Source organism: Nicotiana sylvestris, chromosome 1, assembly GCF_000393655.2.
Source record: "Nicotiana sylvestris chromosome 1, ASM39365v2, whole genome shotgun sequence".
NCBI lineage: Eukaryota > Viridiplantae > Streptophyta > Magnoliopsida > Solanales > Solanaceae > Nicotiana > Nicotiana sylvestris.
The window spans coordinates 122,550,124-122,569,643 of NC_091057.1; the positions used below are offsets into that span (position 1 = coordinate 122,550,124).

At 35.3% G+C, this 19,520-nt stretch overlaps 4 protein-coding genes across 4 annotated transcripts; all 4 read left to right on the forward strand.

Moving 5' to 3' along the window:
* Positions 1-420: 420 nt before the first annotated feature.
* On the forward strand, positions 421-7,342 carry LOC104224644 (probable serine/threonine-protein kinase At1g09600). Its single transcript, XM_009776324.2, has 8 exons — positions 421-1,747; positions 1,891-2,175; positions 3,171-3,488; positions 4,348-4,575; positions 4,916-5,016; positions 5,642-5,756; positions 5,858-6,316; positions 6,600-7,342. Exons 1-8 carry the CDS (start codon positions 1,286-1,288, stop codon positions 6,804-6,806), a joined length of 2,175 nt encoding a protein of 724 aa, XP_009774626.1. The 5' UTR covers positions 421-1,285; the 3' UTR covers positions 6,807-7,342.
* A 1,053-nt stretch (positions 7,343-8,395) lies between these two features.
* LOC104224642 (glucuronoxylan 4-O-methyltransferase 1) lies at positions 8,396-9,450 on the forward strand. Its single transcript, XM_009776323.2, has one exon. It carries the CDS (start codon positions 8,405-8,407, stop codon positions 9,290-9,292), a length of 888 nt encoding a protein of 295 aa, XP_009774625.1. The 5' UTR covers positions 8,396-8,404; the 3' UTR covers positions 9,293-9,450.
* Positions 9,451-9,533: 83 nt separating this feature from the next.
* LOC104224641 (glucuronoxylan 4-O-methyltransferase 1-like) lies at positions 9,534-11,323 on the forward strand. The gene has a single exon (XM_009776322.2). It carries the CDS (start codon positions 10,255-10,257, stop codon positions 11,149-11,151), a length of 897 nt encoding a protein of 298 aa, XP_009774624.1. The 5' UTR covers positions 9,534-10,254; the 3' UTR covers positions 11,152-11,323.
* Positions 11,324-13,380: 2,057 nt separating this feature from the next.
* On the forward strand, positions 13,381-18,349 carry LOC104224640 (ras-related protein RABD1). Its single transcript, XM_009776321.2, has 8 exons — positions 13,381-13,632; positions 13,734-13,806; positions 14,027-14,074; positions 14,161-14,208; positions 14,767-14,838; positions 15,958-16,113; positions 17,598-17,701; positions 18,064-18,349. Exons 1-8 carry the CDS (start codon positions 13,619-13,621, stop codon positions 18,155-18,157), a joined length of 609 nt encoding a protein of 202 aa, XP_009774623.1. The 5' UTR covers positions 13,381-13,618; the 3' UTR covers positions 18,158-18,349.
* The last annotated feature ends 1,171 nt before the right edge of the window (positions 18,350-19,520 follow it).

Below are 19,520 nucleotides of genomic sequence, written 5' to 3' on the forward strand. Positions count from 1 at the left end.
CTTCCCAATTATGTTCAAAGAGCAAATAATTAAAATTTCTACTCCATAAACTAATTAAATTAATCTCCACCCAAAAAGGTATTCACACCTTAATTTTTATTATACTACTTGCTTTCAAAATTTAGTATAATTTGGTGTAAATATAAAAATATAATTTTCACAATCAATGCTAGTGTATTTTGCTTAGCAAAGTAAATTTAGGTCTCTGAAATTTTTTTGGCAGTACCTTAAGGTCCATATTAGAGGAAGATGTTGTGTCACACTTGTCTCGGACGTAAGATGATACTTTACTGGGGCCCAATTGACATGAAAGTATTCCTAATGTTTCCGCCACGTGTCAGAAAATCCAGTAGTGGGCCCCACAATAAATTGCTGCAAAATTTCAGTATATGTACCTTCCTTCTTCCTCACGAGACGTTCGTGTTCTTTCCTCTGTCTCTCTCAACAAATTCTCCATAATTTGCTTTTTAAATAGGAATAACATTTTTTTTTTCTTTTTCTCCATTCTAATTTCGCAAATAATTAGAAACCTCTATTTTTTAGTATCTTAAGAATTAATAATTAAAATAAAAGAGTTAGGTATATTCCAAGATTAATTTTTTTAATATATCTGAAACTTAATTACTGTGTCGAGGACTAGATATTTTGATGGTCGTTCACAATCTCAGGGCTTTCTCAGATCCGAAAATCACTCTATTTGTAGCTTCGGACTAACCCATTTTGAAATTTTTCTTTTTTTTTTCTGTTTCGGTTTTATTTCTTGTTGCATTTACTGTGTGATTTGAATTGAAATCATTGGCTTTTGCATCAAGATTCTAACTTTTTGAATCATCTTTTCTGTACATTTTCTCTAGTTGAAAAAAATAAAATTTTACAGTATTTGGTTTATTATTCTCTTTTTAAATTACATTAATTTCACTTACATTCTTGATTTTTCTTACAATGTGGGTTGGTGTTAGGTGAAGGTCCTTAGATTCTGGGATCTGGGGTTGGTGGGATTCTTGTTTTACACTGTTCTTGCAAATTTTCCTGACCCCTTTTGGATCCTAAAACTTACTAGTCTCTCTTTGAGTTATTGGGATTCCGATCCATTTATTGTTTTTCAAGAAATCTAGTATAATAATTGTTGTACTGATTGGTATTTAAGAGAAATGCTGATTGGAATTCAGCTAAATGTCAGAGACATTGAGTGAAAATGGATTTGATTTTGTGTTAAAAATAGGATCTTGTGGGGAGTCCATAGAATCCTATTTAGGAAGAGGAGGAGCTTTAAATTTGGGATTCCATGGGCTGTGTTTGCTCAAAGGGGGTTTCTACTAAAAGGCGTGGCAGGAATCGAACTAAGGAGAAAGAAAAAAAGAAATCTTCATCCGAAAGACTTATTGCATCTTCTAAGGAGGATGTTTTAGTGGAGGTTGATAATGGTGGCATTGATGCGAGGACGAGGCTTATATCAACAGAGCCAATTGAGAAAAGTGCAGGTTCCACCCCACCAGCTTGGGATGAGGGAGAGAAAAAGCCTATAGTTCTTGAGAAACCTGAAGTGCCACAGGTGCAAAGACGGGCAGCAACAGACAGCGCTGAGGTTGGAGGACAACCTCAGATCAATAGAATATTCAGTGTTAGGAATGGAGTTGACGATGCACAAGTTGTTGCTGGATGGCCATCATGGTTGACAACCGTGGCAGGTGAAGCTATTAAAGGCTGGGTTCCTCGGAAGGCAGATTCATTTGAGAAGTTGGATAAGGTGAATTTTAAGCAAATCATGCAATAGCAATTTCATTTTGCTTCCAATTAAGTATTACTGATACTTGTTAGTATACCTGCTTTTGTTCCTGCATTTTTCTTCCCATTACAATTGACTATTATCTATAAAAAATGACAATGCAGATTGGCCAAGGTACATACAGCAGTGTATATCGAGCTCGAGACCTGGAAACTGGAAAGATTGTTGCATTGAAGAAAGTACGATTTATCAACATGGATCCAGAAAGTGTTCGTTTTATGGCCAGGGAAATTTTAATACTTCGCAGGCTAGATCATCCAAATGTTATGAAGCTTGAAGGTCTTGTGACCTCTCGCGTCTCAGGCAATCTGTATCTTGTCTTTGAATACATGGAACATGACCTTGCAGGTCTTGCGGCATCACCAGCTATCAAATTTACTGAATCTCAGGTGTGTTCTTTCATTTTCAGTCTGAGTCGCTTAGCTATCTTACGAACAGGAGGCAATGCTGGATGTTACACACACACAAAAAAAAAACACATATATGTATATCTTTGTGTATGTATATATTAACATCACATGCAATTAAATAGAATTACTTGAAATTTCAATGATGAACCGAAATAGAGATGCACGAACTTAAGATATTAGACCTGATCTCGCTGGTGCAAATAGCCAAATATCTATTGTGCTTGAGTTCTACGTCGGTTAAAATATTTCCAACTCCCATCATCCCTTTTTGTTCAAGGGAGAGTATGTTCAATTTTCTGGCGATGTGTTTTAATGATTGATGATTCAAATTTGGAGAGAGGCAGCTAGATACTTGCCCTCAAATAACTTAAAGAATCAGTTATGCACGACATTTATCCTGGTAATAAAGTTGCTAAGGTTAGACCTGATGGAATAGTGAAAAGTTTTCACTTTCTTTCTTATCACCTTTTTATTTTTATAGATATCTCAGATGAAAAATATTAAGGGATGAAAAAGGGGAAACACATCACTTTTTGGACAGTTGGAAATATGCATGATTCTAGTAATTAGGCATGTGCCTGACAGTGGTATAATTAATTTTTCACAAGTTTTATTTATTTCGAACCCTCTATGTAAAGATTCCTCGTTTTAAGCATATGTGAGAAGCTATTTAATTTGTGAAAAATGGCGAATCTCAGTAGTAGTGGAAGGCATGTTAGATGGCTATAATTTTGGGTCTATAGACTAAATGCAGAAAGTCCTGAGAGAAGTGGCTTGACCTTGCTCCTTCCTCTCTCGTCATTTGAGGAATAAATGGTAAAAGGGTTTGGGAGAAGAAATCTTGGAGATGTATGTTGCTCATCAAAATTGTCTTAGTTTGTCTGATTTTGTGTCTACATGTTTCTGGTTACATATGGTGGTTGCAAATCTTCTGCCCTCTTTGGTTTCAAAAAATGCTTCCTGTAATTTTGCAGATTAAATGTTACATGCGGCAGCTGCTTCGTGGACTTGAACACTGCCATAGTCGTGGTGTCTTGCACCGAGATATTAAGGGTTCGAATCTTCTGATTGACAATAATGGGAACCTCAAGATTGGCGATTTTGGGCTGGCAACTTTTTACCAAAACAATCAAAGGCAGCCTCTAACAAGTCGTGTAGTTACTTTGTGGTATCGGCCTCCTGAGCTTTTGCTTGGTGCTACAGATTATGGAGTGGCTGTAGATTTGTGGAGTTCTGGTTGCATCCTTGCTGAATTGTTTGCAGGGAGGCCTATAATGCCGGGAAGAACTGAGGTATGGCTAAAGTCACTGTGATTTGTTTTGTGTATTTGGTTGTAAATAAGAATAGATTGATATATATTCTCTTGTTAATAATTGACTAAGAACCTACCAATCAAAAAGAAAAAGAAAAAAAAGAACTAAGAACCTAAGCACATGTTAGGGCGAGCAAAGTTCATACTGCTCCTTCCATCTACCATATCTCTTGAATGAAGTGATACTTCTGAAGAGCATCAACCTAGTATTTTTTACCCATATTAGGAATATGTTTCCATGCGTGATCTTGATTGTCAAGTTTCTAACGCCACATGCTATTGTATTGCTGATGAACAATAAGGAATTTTCTTAACTTTTGCTCTTTAGATCCAGCCACTTGAGTGCACTATATAATTGTTAGTCTAGCAACAGTTTCTTTTAGATGAACATTGTTTTCGCCTTTAAGCACCTTAGGAAATTAGGATGGTAATAGTGATGGATCTCCAAGGGTACTCTTCCTAGTCCTTCCCCAAAAAAGAGTTATCACCTTTTCTATCAAATCTCTTATATCAAAACAATATGAATTAGAATACGCTTGCAAGTTACTCATACAAAATGCCCTAGTCACACTTTACCAAAGAAAGAAATGTATTAGTCGCTTCTGAATTTTGCTAACTGCATTGTACACCATTCTACATTTAACCACACAAAAGGTGCATTTCTCTGTATTCTAGCTTATCATTTCTCTCGGTGCATCTATTATCATTGTGTGCCTATCCGATGTGCATCTGTAAATGTGTGTTAGAAAAGGGGTTGTGGGTGGGCTTGTGATTGTCTCCTGGTCAGCATCACTTGTGGGTCAGGAAATGAATGACTCATTGGATAAGCTGTTATGCAGGTGGAACAGCTGCATAAGATCTTTAAACTTTGTGGTTCACCATCCGAAGAATACTGGAAGAAATCAAAATTGCCGCATGCAACGATCTTTAAACCTCAACAGCCATACAAGCGCTGCCTTGCCAACACATTCAAGGACTTCCCTGCATCAGCTTTAGCACTTTTGGATTCTCTCCTGGCTTTTGAACCTGAGTATCGGGGTTCTGCTACTTTGGCACTTCAAAGTGAGGTAAAGCCTTAGTTTCTAGATGGTCAATAACTTGTTTTATCAGTTCAGAAAGCTTTTTACTCCCTGAAATCAGGAAGTCAATTCATTCAGACTTTTCTTGCCATATTTGCAATCATTTCCCCTTTCTGGGATTTCATGGTCTTGTCGTTGTTATATCGGATCGTTTTATGCATATCGCCAGTAAAATGTTGTAGTTTTGGGTACGAATCATGTAGATACAGATATCTGACAACTAAGCATGGTCAGAATGTTCTCTTATTGATTTTATTTTCTGCTTATTGTTTTTTGCCTGTTCTTTATTTCGTTAACACTGTTTATATAATTATGTTCTCTGTTCCAGTTCTTCACAACGAAGCCTCTTCCTTGTGATCCGTCGTCTTTACCCAAGTATCCTCCAAGCAAGGAGTTTGACGCTAAGATGAGAGAAGAGGAAGCAAGAAGGTACTCATTATCTATTTTTTCCTTTTCGTAAAACTAGTAGATTGATTGATATACAATTTCTTTTAACTGCATATGCTTTATTTAATCTGATCTTGTCCTTAAGGATGTTTTGTTGCAATTTTGGATGATGATTCTCTACTTTTTGTATAAATTTGCATGTGGTAGTTTTCCCAATTCAACCAATAAACTTTTATTTCTTCATTGAGAAAAATTAAGTAGGATGCCTTGTGTATTTTCATTTCTCAGTGTATTGGTGATTTGACATCTATAAGTTCTTACTATAAAACGAGGTCTAGTAACTTTTTCTTTGCCCTAGCAAAAGTGTCCAGATTGCATTTTGCTATTCTGCTGGCATTCAGGTTTCCTGTCTGGCTTTCAACCATCATTTACCAAATCATTGAGCTGTTTTGTTTTGTCTTAGGGATAAAGAACCAGATAAAAGAGTTTATATTGCTGCAGTTGACTCAAAAGGACTTTTACCACTTGTTGCTGATAGCCAATATCGTGTTCTGGCTTGTCGAATGGTTTTATTCAATACACTTGCTTGAACTGTAGAGCATTTTTTGTTCTCATTGGACTGACCATTTGCTACATTTCTCCTAATTAACTAATATTCTGTTTTCAGGCAAAGAGGTGGAGGTACTAAAGGATCTGGTGTTGAATCTAATAGAAAGGGCGCAAAACAGTCAAAAGCAGTACCAGCGCCTGATGCTAATGCTGAGTTACCAGCATCTATACAGGTTTTTTTGCCTTAAATACTAATAGCATATTTTACCATGTTTTGTTCACCTTTAAGCTGAGTGTAAGATTTGCATATAACCTGGATTTCTGTGGCATGTAGAAGTGGAAACAGCAGTCAAATCCCACAAGCATTAGTGAGAAGTACAGTCGTGAAGAGGATGGTGGTTCTGGTTTCCCTATTGATCCCAGCAGAGGATCTCTATATAACAGCCATTTATCACAAGTCAGTGATTCTGCAAATTCCATAAACACAGATACTAATGGACTTGGCCCTCTTATGAGTTCTCAACGAGGATTTGATTCTTCAAGATTTGGAGAATTGTGTGCACGTGGGTCCTTCCGACCTCACGGTGCAGCAGCTCAATTGTCCAGGTTCTCCAATTCCGTTGCAGCTCATGGTAGTTCAAGATTTGATATGAGCAGGGATTCGCAGTGGCCTGAAGAGCACATGACTGGAAAGTATAACCAGCTTAATGATTCTGACTCTTCCTACTCTCTTTTGGGGAAAGACTCTCCCAATAAGAAGGACAAGCATTCAACAGGAAAGGAGTCTACAGCGGTAAGGAACTTTAAATTTGCTTTACGTCTTGGTTATTTTGACCCTTGTCTAGTAGTGGATTAAGGTTGAAATCCTGCACCTCACCAAAAACTTAAGAAAATGAAAAAAAAAGAGAAGAAAAATACTATGAAGGAGAAATACTCATATAAAGGAAGCTTCCATTTTCCCCTTTGACTGAAGAAGAAAAAGGGGAGAGACAGAGAGGCATATTGTAATGGGGAAGGGCGGTTGTAATGTTCTATCCAGATAGAATGCCTTATTCTTTTTATTTTTATTGCTATAGGGTTATATTCCAAAGAAGAATCGAATCCACTACTCTGGACCATTGATGCCACTCGGTGGAAACATTGACGAAATGCTCAAAGAGCATGAGAAACAGATACAGCAAGCTGTCCGGAAAGCTCGTCTTGACAAAAATAAGATTAAAAAGGAACACAATGACAATGGGCAAACAGAATCGCTCTTACACTATACAAGCAATGGTCGGTGATTTGTACAGGAGGAAAAAGGATACAACCTTTTGATGAAGTTCAGAACTCCAGCCAATGCTAGAGTTTCATGAATCAAGGAAGCAAAAACCAATCCTTCACTAAGAAAATCTCAGCAGCAAGAGAAACAAACGCATTACTCACATGGAACTCCCAAGTCTTTTTTGCCTATACACTAAAAGTAATAGCAGAATGCACATTATACAGTTCCAGAATCATATCCTAACTTTCTCCTGTAACGGCCCTTAGAATGAAAAACGAGAGCAGTTTTTGATGTTGTATTATGGGGGTAATTCTTTTGGTGGTGTATGTCTTGGGAAGCATTCTTGTACAGTTATACATTGGTCAGTTCATGTAAAGGATAACCTTTTTTCCCAAATTTGTAGGAACTTTATGCCTCAAGCCAGTATCTTGCCTTGGAATACAGATCTACATTAAATGCTCAAGCCTGTAAGATACATTAATTTTATGGTAGGATCTAACATTTAGTATTAAGTCATTCAATTATCTGTTTATAGATTCTTCTCTTCTTGAATCATGTTACTGCTGTTTTAGCAGTTAGTTTGGCATGAATCGGAACTTGGTCATCTTCTCTTCTTGCATCACGGACATTAACTGACTGTAATCTCTCTCTCTATCATGGGAAGTGTAATTCTACAATCAATCTAATGTGCATCAGCACCAAACTAGTTGAGATCGACTGTATGGATCTTCTACATGCATTCTACTCAATTCTGATTCATTTCATTTAATGCTAATCATATATTTGTCACTTAACTGCAATCCTACACTCAACAAATCCACACCATTTGTTCAAGATTCGATTATTATTAATGAGGGGTTAACAATGTGGCTCTTACCTCAATTTAACAGTTGCATTCAAGTTCCAAAGGACATGGTTAAGAAGAGAGTTCAGTAATCAGAATATGTCACAATTTGAAGTTTGATGTATTACAAGTTTTAGTCCCCCCTAGCTTTTGAAAGAACAACAAAAAGAAGTATGTGATTCGAACTTGTGATCCTAATTTTCTTGATTTCTTTCTCTTCTAATAGAAATGGTAAACCAACATACAAGAGAGAGAGAGAGAGAGAGAGAGCTATGAACATTTCTCCCAGAGTAACTGATGTACTACAAAAGTTCCATACAGACATTGAGTCGCTTTCCACTGATGACAACAACAACTACCCAGTATAATCTCACAAGTGGGGTCTAGGGAGGGTAGGACGTACGCAGCTTTACCCCTACTCTGGAAGGGCAGAGAGACTGTTTCGATAAAACATAGCAAATTGTAATTTTGAGTTGGTGAAAGGATGCTACCATTATTGTTCTTCCATAAAGCTAGTATGCTTCTTTCTTGCCCTCTTAACAAAGTGACATGCTTTCTCTTAATATCAACAATTCCATCACAATCAAGTAAGAGGTAACAGCACTACTCTCCACCCTCACTTTTAGAAACTCTCTACCAAACCTCTTTAGATCTACCAGCAGAAACTACATTGCTTCATCCAAAATTTTCTTAGTAGTTCTCTTGTCTTCATCAAAATCTTCAGTATATATCTCTCTAGCTACAAACAAAACTTGTATACTCCCAACTCAAGCATGAGACCTAAAACACAGAGTTCACTTAGCCTAAAGCTTCTTCTCATATGTGTTTTCATAGCTTTTTTACTTCTATTTATGTTGAGATCAAGATTAGTATCTTCCAACGAAAGTACAACATCTTCTGCTTCTTCAATTTCTCATGCTCTTTTACCAAGATCCTCATCTTCTTCTGGAGACAAGAAAACAAGAACTTGCTCATCACCACAATGTAATAAAATCCCATCTTCAGTAGCCAATTCCCTCATTCACTACACGACCTCAACCATCACCCCTCAACAAACACTCAAAGAGATATCAGTAACATCCAAGATTTTAGACAAGAAATCTCCTTGCAATTTCCTCGTCTTTGGTCTTGGCCATGACAGCCTAATGTGGCACACACTCAACTTTGGAGGGCGAACCATCTTCCTCGAAGAAGATGAAACTTGGATAGAGCAAATCAAGAAGAGATTTCCCATGTTAGAGTCTTATCATGTTACATATGACAGTAAAGTGAATGAAGCAAATGTTTTAATAGAAGCAGGGAAAGGACCAGAGTGTACAGCTATAGCTGATCCTAGATATTCGATGTGCCAACTCGCCTTAAAAGGGTTGCCCAGTGAAATTTATGACATAAAATGGGATTTAATAATGGTGGATGCTCCAACAGGGTACTATGAGGATGCACCAGGGAGAATGACTGCAATATATACAGCAGGAATGATGGCAAGGAACAAAGAAAATGGAGAAACTCATGTGTTTGTGCATGATGTGAATAGGAATATAGAGGACAAGTTTTCTAGGGAATTCTTGTGTGATGGATATATGAAGAAACAAGTGGGGAGATTAAGGCATTTTACTATCCCTAGTCATAAGAGCAACTTAGATATGCCCTTTTGCCCTTAGATTTTCTTAAAAATACTTTCTTTCTCTTTCTTTATTCGTTCCTTTTTGGGTGATCGCGCTGATACTCATGAGGATATTGTTTCTTTATTCAAATACTGTAATGTATTTGTCATCTAGGTGTAAACTTACACTTAAAGAAATCCACTTAAGTTGTTGAAGATTCGATTATAGTGGATACTGAAGTAACTATGTGGCTCTTACCTCAATTCAGCAGTTACATTGGCCAGGTACAGAAGGTGTTCAAGAGCAGCAAAGAAGAGAGTGTAGTGGTAAAAATGTCACAAGTCGATTCTAGTGTCTTACGAGTTCTAGTCCCCCTTTGATTTGAACTCGTGCTCCTAGCTCTCGTGAGTTCTTTCTCTTCTCTTGGCTACTGGCACAGCCAATGACATAGCATTCAAATAGTTTACTGAACCAGAAGTAGGAGAGGCAAAATTTCTCCCCCTGCCGAGGCTTGCACACCTCAAAAAATCTACCACGATGTAAATCCACTGTATCTTTATAAGGTAGGGGTAAGATCTGCGTACACACTACACACCACCCTCCCCAAACCTCATTTATGGGATTACACTGAGTTTGTTGTTGTATGTTGTAAATCCACTGTATGAATTAGAGATGGAAAAGGAAAGTACAAAAAAAAATATACTGCATGAATAGGATACAAACAGTAAAGAGCACGTTTAACAAGAAATAACAAACATTAGCTTAGTCATTGAATGGGAAATAAATACATTAATTTTCATTCCTTATGAGTTCTGTCCATGTTCAAAGGAATTGTTGAGAACATGTATCTGAGGCTTAGCAAATTGCCATCCTCTTAAAATCAACATCTTCAGATCTACCAGCAACTACATTGCTTCATCCAAAATTTTCTTATAAGTTATCGTCTTTATCAAAATCTTCAATATATATCTCTTTACCTCTGATCTTTAAACAAAACTTGCATACCTCCCACGTCAAGCATGAAAACTAAAACACAGAGTTCACTTAGCCTAAAGCTTCTTGTCATATCCGTTTTCATCGCTTTCTTACTTTTATTTGTGTTGAGATCAAGATTAACATCTTCAGGTGAAAATACATCATTTTTATTATCTGCTTCTTCAATTTCCAATGCTTTTTTACCAAGATCCTCAGCTTCTTCTGGTGACAAAGAAACAATAAGTTGCTCATCACCAAAATGTAACAACAAAATCCCATCTTCAGTAGCCAAATCTCTCATTCACTACGCAACCTCAAACACCACCCCTCAGCAAAAACTCGACGAGATATCAATAACATCCAACATTTTAGACAAGAAATCACCTTGCACTTTCCTTGTCTTTGGTCTTGGCCATGACAGTCTAATGTGGCACACACTCAACTTTGGAGGACGAACTATCTTCCTCGACGAAGATATAATTTGGATTGAAAAAATCAAGAATAAATTTCCCATGTTAGAGTCTTATCATGTTACATATGATAGTAAAGTGAAAGAAGCAAATGTTTTAATGGAAGCAGGAAAAAAACCAGACTGCACAGCTATAGTTGATCCTAGATATACAAAGTGCCAACTTGCATTAAAAGGTTTGCCAAATGAAATTTATGATATAAAATGGGATTTAATAATGGTGGATGCTCCAACAGGTTTTCATAAGAATGCACCAGGGAGAATGACAGCAATTTATACAGCAGGAATGATGGCAAGGAATAGAGAAAATGGAGAAACTCATGTGTTTGTGCATGATGTGCATAGGAATATAGAGGACAAGTTTTCTAGACAATTTTTATGTGATGGATATATGAAGGAACAAGTTGGGAAGTTAAGGCATTTCACTATTCCTAGTCATAAGACCAACTTGGATATGCCCTTTTGTCCCTAGATTTTCTTGAAAATGTTTTTTTTTTTTCCTTTTTCAGTTTATCTCTCTTTATTTTATTTGTTTTCTTTTTTGAGGGGTGAGGAGGTGGTTTGAGGTTGGGTGATTGGGAAGATCCTCATGATTTGACCAATGAGGGTATTGTAAACCAATATTACCTAAAAATTGGGAATGTTATGATATGAGGTATAATAGAGGCATTTGAGATTAGGGCTACTTTTTCACTTATTGTATTTTGATTTTGGTACAACAGAAGTCATTTTTGATTGGTTGTTATTGTTTTTTTGCCTATAAGTTTATGCCGGCTATACGTGCTTTGAGGGACGGACTCGCCTTGCAAAATCACCAACCAATTATCATTCTTTAGCTGTATTTATTTTAGCTTAAATGCTTTTATTGACAATTGAATTGAAACCCCTTCTGCTTGGGTCGAAAACGAAAATAAAAAATCTTAGTTTTAAGAGAAAAATCGAGAATAGTGTAAGTAATGAAAAAGAAATGACAAAATATTTTTTTGGGGGATATACAGTAACCACTAAATGTGAAGAAAAGTATGTGCGAATATTTCTTTCTTTGTATCAAGGGAATAAAGACTTTCTTTTTGTCTCTCATTCGTTTCCCTTTCTTTCACTTTCCTTTTCTTAATATCCTACTTTTCAAATTTAACTTATCATAACTCAAAAAAAGAAAGAAAAAAGGTCATTTAAATTAAATATTTATAGGATTTTTTTTAGAAGGAAAGGAGGTAATACAGTAAAACTCAAATATATGAACAATAATCCACCTGAAAGCAGCGAGAGAAATAGCACATGGATATAACTCTATGTATTTAAATTAGTTTACTAGGCTTTGGTCATTCCAATTAATAATTGGAGTATTAATTGTTGGATAGAGTTGGTGCGATGAATGATTTTCCCAAATTAGTAGCTTAGCCTTAGAGTGCAAGACAATTTTCTCTTTAATTAAGTAACTACTTTAATATTGACAAGGCACCAAATTTTAAAAATTATATATTTAAACTATCAAATCATTTCTTGAAAAATATAATTTAATTATTGTAGCAAAAAATTGGACGTGCAGTAGTCATGGTCACCCTATCCACTGCCAATTGAGTAGAAAAATCATTTTCTCATCACATGGAACACCAAACAAAGATATTGCGTTCGGATTTGTTTTTTTTTTCTTTTTATTTTTTTAAGGAAAATTAAGTTTGGAAAAACGTTTGGCAAACTTTGTTGTTTGGATTACCTTTTGAGAAATTATTTTGATTAAACATTTTTTTTAAAGTATTTTCATTTAAATATTCGAGGAATAGTGCGATTTGAAAAGGAAACGTATTTATCAAAAGTTTCAAAAAACTTTCAATCCAAAGTTGATAGCATAAATAGTTCAAGCTTTATGCTTCGCAAAATTTTTGTTAAGTACAAGTTTTGATTAGTAATAGGAATTAAGCAGAGTAATATATTATTTCAAGCAAATTGAACATTTACACTTATTTTCCTAATGTATTAACCTAAAGTAATTTCTTTTTTTTTTTTCATAATAGGAACATTTAATCGTTATACGATAAATACCCACTTGTACCTAGTATTTATACCAAACAACTTGGTTTTAGCAATTAAAATTTAAAGTGGTGATAGGTATGCATATAAAATAAACACATCTTGTATTTATTTATTTATTTATTTATTTGATATATACCGAGTGCGGCTAATTTTTATGCTGTTATTTGGACTACTTTCCCGATTCTAGAAACAACATTTTCCCTTTTTCTTCTCAAACTATGACTTTTATATAATGTTTAGACACTTTATATTTTTTAACTTATAAATAATAATTAAATTTGAGGATAGATAGAATAGAATTGACACAAAAAGAAAGAGAGATTATTTTTTGACAGATATATTATTTTCTTTCGTAATGGTGAAAAAAGTAATGGTTGTATTAGACAAAGATAAAAGGCACAATAGTATTGGAGGATCTCGAAAGTTTTTTTTTTTAATCTTAAACTTTTTAACTATTTGATATTAGAAATTTATTAATCTTACAAAATAATAAGATTCGAAATTTACTTTTTTTTATTCCTTCCCTCTACCTTGCTATTGGGGTGATTCGAACCCAGTCGCGAAAGGTTCACAACTTGTGCAACCCACTCTGGTCGGATTTGAAATTTACTAATCCTATTATTTGTATTTACACTTTAAAGGCGGAAAGATTCCAAATAACTTATCCACAATGTGATTATATTAATTGAACTAGTAAGATAAAGGGTTTTAGTTTAGATTTATTATTAAAGAATGGAAAAGTGGTGTAAGGGAATGAATTGAGAATTTCCTTCATCCTTTAACATTTTGTTTCAAATATTTTTTTTTTAATGCAAACAAAACTCCAAGAGTCAAATAAAGACATAGAAATCCTCGCATAAGAAAAAACCTTTTTTCTCCATTAGCCAAAAAAGGAAGAAGAAAACATGAGCAATGAATAGTACGAGATTCTGCAATCTTCTGTTTCTTAGATTTCATTCATCTGATTCTTCTCCTATTTCTTTTCATTTTTGTACTGATTTCGTTGTTTTTTGGTTGCAGCGATTACTTGTTCAAGCTGTTATTAATCGGCGATTCTTCTGTCGGCAAATCGTGTCTTCTTCTTAGATTCGCCGTATGTTCACATATTTTACTTTGATTTTCTCTGTTTAATAGTCCATTTGTTTAAAATGCGTATGATATTGTTTGATTTTCTTCGTTAGGGTATGAAATGCGTGTTTTTTTAGGATATTGACTTTTAATTGGTGGATATGAGTATCTGGTGATTTTGTTGTTTTTGTCATTTGTAAAAAAGAAAAGAAAAATGATGTTTGTTTTGGTTGATTATGTTTTAGGATGATTCGTACGTGGACAGTTACATTAGCACCATCGGGGTCGATTTCGTAAGAGTCTCCATCTCTCTCATTGTTTATTTCTCCTATTGTTTAGGAGCATTTGAAAATTGAATTTTGGACTATTATTTTTGTAGAAAATTAGAACGGTGGAGCTGGATGGAAAGACAATCAAGCTGCAAATTGTAAGTATAGTCTGAGTGTTGCATGTTCGTTCGCGTGAATGCTTTCAAGTCTAAGTTATAGTACTGAGCTTATGTTGAAGCTCCTCGGTCATCTTACAAGCCATTTGAACTATGCATTTTATCTTTATCATTTGAATTCCATAGATCTCAAAGTCCATTTCTGGGCTTCAAGCCTTGCAAGCTTACAAAGTAATGCGAGCATGTGATTGCTTTAAGCCACCAGATGCATCTTTGATGCCGTGTTTTTTAATTCTTAGTAGTTAGCATGTTGGCGAGTTTCAGACTAGCACAATAAAATCAGCAGTCACCGTTATTTAATTAAGTGGTAGTGTGTGCTAAAACATTGAATATATCCACTTTAACCTCTCCTTTTTATCGAGTAATAAAATTTTACTAACAGTGGGCATATCCACATTACCCTCTTATTAGTGATATCAGTGTTGGGAAGCTGGCATGTCCTCAAAAGCATAATGACTAGATTGATCAACTACACCGTTGGTGCTTGCTCTATGCTGATTTACATTTTATAATACATGCTTCCTCTTTTTCTTTTTGCAGTGGGATACTGCAGGCCAGGAGCGGTTCCGCACTATAACAAGCAGTTATTATCGGGGAGCACATGGGATCATTGTGAGATATTACATACATTGATTAGAACTTTCTCTGCCATAAAAAATTAGAAAAGTAGTTTAGTTTTAAATTTCATTACCTCCCTTGCATCTCATTCTGTCTGCAGCTTTTTGCTAATCCTGTATTGCTTATGATACTTCTTCTTGCATCCTAATGCCTAAGCTTGTTGAATCTTTTGAAAATGCAAACAATATATGCTTATCTTTCTCTAACTGTATCTTTATAAGGTTAAGATATACTGTCAATCACCCACTCTATGATCCTGGGGTCAATACTGAATCCCACAGCTGGTAAATTTCGAGTTTCAGTGAAGGTAACTGGTAGGCTAGTGTTGGCTCCGAGGTGTAATTAATTGACATTTGCTCTTCTTTCCTAGTTAATATCGACTTTGATATTACTCCCTCCATCCATATTATGTCACGGAGTTTGACCTTCCCAGACATGACCAACTGTGAGAAGACTAACACATTAGTAAAACCAATATTACTTGCAACATTTTGTCTCTGAACCGATTCCATACCTTTTTGGACTTTTTGGTTCTCCTTTATCCTGGCAACTTTTTAATAGTCCATTCTCTCACCTCTTCTTGTTATTGCCATGCCTCATAAGTCTTACAAGTCCTTAAATCACTTTTAAATATATGATGATGGAATTTTTGAAGAGGTAAGCATTGGAAAAGAAGAAAACCCTAGTTTCTCAAAAATAAAGATTTCAGTCTCCGTGTGATGTGCCAAAAAAGAAAGAGTGTCATATAAAATGAGATGGAGTAGTGATAGATTCTATTTCGTCCCATCATTGTTTTTGAAAAGTGCAGGATTTAATAACTGACGTATAAAATTATTAATATTAACTGCATATATTTTCTCCTTTTGGGGGGATTGGGAGAGTAGATGGTCTGGTTTTGTAGTATAATTGCCTATCTGTGATACACGCCATCCTCAAATAAGTGTGCCATCGATTTCTTTACAGCGGGTGCCATCGATTAATTAGATTCACGGCACCCCTAGTTGTAAATCTTTTTTGCTCTCTTTTCTTGTATCCTCTAGCTTAGTGTCATGGTCTTTTGAACATACTGGTTAAAGAAAAATGCTCTTCTTATTTGTGGTTATATTATGGTAGATTGTTTACGATGTAACTGAAATGGAGAGCTTCAACAATGTCAAGCAATGGCTGAATGAAATTGACAGATATGCAAATGAGAGTGTTTGCAAGCTTCTGGTGGGAAACAAATGCGATTTGGTAGAAAACAAGGTTGTGGACACACAGACGGGAAAGGTATTTTATGTTGCCTCTTTATCAGATAAACCTTTGTTTCTTTTTACTGATCGGGCTCGGTTTAGCCATACTATCAGCCTACTGAACTTGGCTTGCTGGCAAATGCTGAAAATCATCTCATTTTGTTATGATTATTCTAACAATGCTCTCGTGTTCTTTTCATTTGATTCCTTTCTTAAACTCAAGCTATGTGCCACAAACGTGTTAGTTCTTTACTATACTCGAGTAGGATTTTTGTTTTCAGGATATACATTTAGACTATAATGTCTTTTGGGTATCTTCCTGTTTTGGGGTTGTCTTCTCAATGAAGATGCTGGACATATCTTTGAGAAAAATTAATCAAGTTGAAAAAGTAAAAACTTGTAAATTTGCTTATGCTACTTTTTCTTTATAGTGGGGTTGCGCTTGGAGTACTTTCTGCAACCATTATCTTTAGTTTCTGTGTCCTCAGTGGAAATTGAAGACGGACATACTTTAGATGCTACAGTTGGCTAGCTCATTATTAGCAGTCATTGTGACTTTGCATCAAACCATCATTTGGACATGCCTGCAGACACCATCATCAGTCAGAAACATTGTATACCTATGACACCAGTGATCCACCAGCAGTTATTGTATCCTCCGTCCTTGTGGCTTACTCATTTGCCTCATGAAACCCAAGTGTCACTGGAGTTAGCTCGTCATCTCAGTACTCCCTGAATTCAGTCACTCTAGTCACACTTTTGTTTGATCTGTGTCCCCTCAATGCACCTGAGTATATGAAGTCTCCGGCTAGGTGCACAAAGTTGTGGCTTTTCTGGTGACCATGATTGCTCAAGGTACTTGGGCAGTGATTCCAGTTAGGTGTAAATTATATACTATTATTTTCGGGGTTGAGCAGAAGAGTGGGAGGGAGCACTATAACTTAGTTCATGTGTGCAAATAAACAACCTAGAAGGTTTGTCATAAGTTATTCTTTGGGAACTTTGCGAGCGCAGGCTTATTGGAGGTAATGTGTGGTCTATAATCAGGTTGTTACATGTGAGTATATAATAATTGGTGGTGTTTGATTAATGTTTGACTTTTTGCTGTTAAAGATATATTATTCTGAAAGTTTTTCATTTCCTTGTGCTCTGGTTTCAATGGAATACCTCTGATGCTGCGAGATAACACATTTGATGTTAATATGTAAAGGTAACCCTCTGATAGATATGAACTACTTTAGCTGTTTGTAAACATGTCAAAATAGTGCTTTGCGATATTGAACTTGATGATGTAAAATTTTTGAAATGCCTTTCTTTTGATTATTCTGTATTTCTTAGTTTAGGTAGTGACATAAGAAAATATGCGATTCTAATATTCTCCAAATCATTCTATCAAAGTATGAAACTACCTCGTCTTGACCAATGTATGAACGTATGATCTAGACAGCTTACTTGTCAGTTATGTTCTTATTCCCAGTTCAAGCAGTTATGCATTTGTAACATCACTTTAAATTTACTCAGGCTTTGGCAGATGAGCTAGGTATCCCTTTCCTTGAGACGAGTGCAAAAGACTCCATTAACGTGGAGCAGGCTTTCTTAACAATGGCGGGAGAGATCAAGAAAAAGTAAGTGGGCTAATATTTCTTTCGTGGTTTTATTTTTGCAAAAAGTCTAGTTCCACCATTTTTTCTCCCCGTAATTTGTTGATTCTATTTCCGATACATTCAATATATTTAAAGCTTGCCAAGATAGATTGCATTAATGGATATAAAATTGTGAATATATATAACTATTGTACATGGTCAGACTGCTACTGTTGCTACTTTTTCTATGAACTAGTTTTTATATTAATGAAATTAACATGATGTGAACAATGTTGGTAACAAGTAAAAAGTTATCTTCCACCCTGAACCACATCTCTTAGTAGTTTGTAGTTGGTCTTTTCGTAGTTCCATTTAGGAACCTAACCAAATTTTTTATTTTGCAGAATGGGTAATCAACCAGCTGGAGCGAAGAAGTCGGGTAGCACTGTTCAAATCAAAGGACAACCAATTGAGCAGAAGAGCAACTGTTGTGGCTAACTGCTGACACTCTGTTTCTGTATCGCTCTGTTCCAATTGCAAAATGTGAACAGCTTGTAACTAAACATATGTTTACTAGAACTAGAATGTCCTTCCGTTAGTTGAAATGTATTTCCAACTTTGCTCATGGTGTTATGTGAAGGAATGATAAGTAGACGCTGAGAGGCAAATCAATGATAAGTAATTCATCCACTTGCTTCTGCACACTTGAAGGTGCTGGGAAACTAAAATCACTATACTTAAATTGTTGAACTTAATAATCAAACGCAAGAGAGTAAAGATCACTAATTTTTTATAAGGAGGAGGAATCAACCTGCAGTATGTGCTTTTAAGTATTTTAAAAGGTGTGGGTGCAAAGGCGAACATTTTACCTCTCATAGGGCGAGAAGTAAGCCCTGAGATCCATGGAACTTTTAATTTTAATATTTTTTTAAATAACATAATTAAAAAAATATATTATAATTTACATAGAAATTATATTAAAAAAATTCAAAAAATTATAAAACAAGTGGACAATGTACATAAAATTATTATTTTTTAATAGAAGCATTTTACTGCATTAACAAGAAATAATCAATAGCATACCTACTACAAGCAACATAGAGTTTCTCGTGTTGCACTCATAATACTTTAAAAACATGATAATAAATAGCAACAAATGAGAAGAAAGAGTGAAAGTAGTATTCTTAGTCCTGGATAACTATTTTATTTTATCACACCATCACACATCAAAAACATAGCAGATCCAGTTCTTATGTAAAATAAAATAGACCATCCACTCAATTTCATACAAATTTAACCTCAACCCCAAAAGCCTGCGATGATTGCTTATCCATATACTACGATGTATTCATCGATGGTGTAGCTGAGTATAAACTTTACTTTGTTTTTGTGATTTTGGATTACTTGCACTGAAAACTATAGAGTTTGTTTTATTCTTCTTTTTTTTTGTTCTTTTGCTCCCTTTTTTAACGTCTGGTGCAGTAATTCCGTCTGATAAAAAATGATTTGAATACGACAAAGGTCACTGTTGCTTTTTAGGTGTGCCAAATATAAGGTCCTCCTACACAAGATTTGGTATGATACCGAAAGGTTACTTAACCAAATAAGAAAATACCGAATCGTACTGAACTACTTTGGTACGGTATTTGGTATGCATAATTGATATACCGAATACTGGAGTACCAAACAATAGTTATTAAATACTGTACCGAAGTACCGAACGTCCACCCCTGGTGCAGTAGGTAAAAGAAAAATTTTACTTGTGGTATTTACAATATTAGCTTTTTATTTTTGTTAATTTTAATAAAGTACCCATTTAAAATTGATATATCTCCTCTTTAAAAGTTAGTGGAATCCATAG

Excerpts from the sequence above, each read along its gene's own strand:
- LOC104224644 (XM_009776324.2), top strand. The coding sequence starts at position 1,286 with ATGGGCTGTGTTTGCTCAAAGGGGGTTTCTACTAAAAGGCGTGGCAGG. Across the intron at positions 5,757-5,857 it reads AGTTACCAGCATCTATACAG|AAGTGGAAACAGCAGTCAAA; the intron begins GTTTTTTTGCCT and ends TGTGGCATGTAG. Across the intron at positions 6,317-6,599 it reads CAGGAAAGGAGTCTACAGCG|GGTTATATTCCAAAGAAGAA; the intron begins GTAAGGAACTTT and ends TTATTGCTATAG.
- LOC104224642 (XM_009776323.2), top strand. The coding sequence starts at position 8,405 with ATGAGACCTAAAACACAGAGTTCACTTAGCCTAAAGCTTCTTCTCATA.
- LOC104224641 (XM_009776322.2), top strand. The coding sequence starts at position 10,255 with ATGAAAACTAAAACACAGAGTTCACTTAGCCTAAAGCTTCTTGTCATA.
- LOC104224640 (XM_009776321.2), top strand. Across the intron at positions 13,807-14,026 it reads GTCTTCTTCTTAGATTCGCC|GATGATTCGTACGTGGACAG; the intron begins GTATGTTCACAT and ends ATTATGTTTTAG. Across the intron at positions 14,839-15,957 it reads GGGGAGCACATGGGATCATT|ATTGTTTACGATGTAACTGA; the intron begins GTGAGATATTAC and ends ATATTATGGTAG.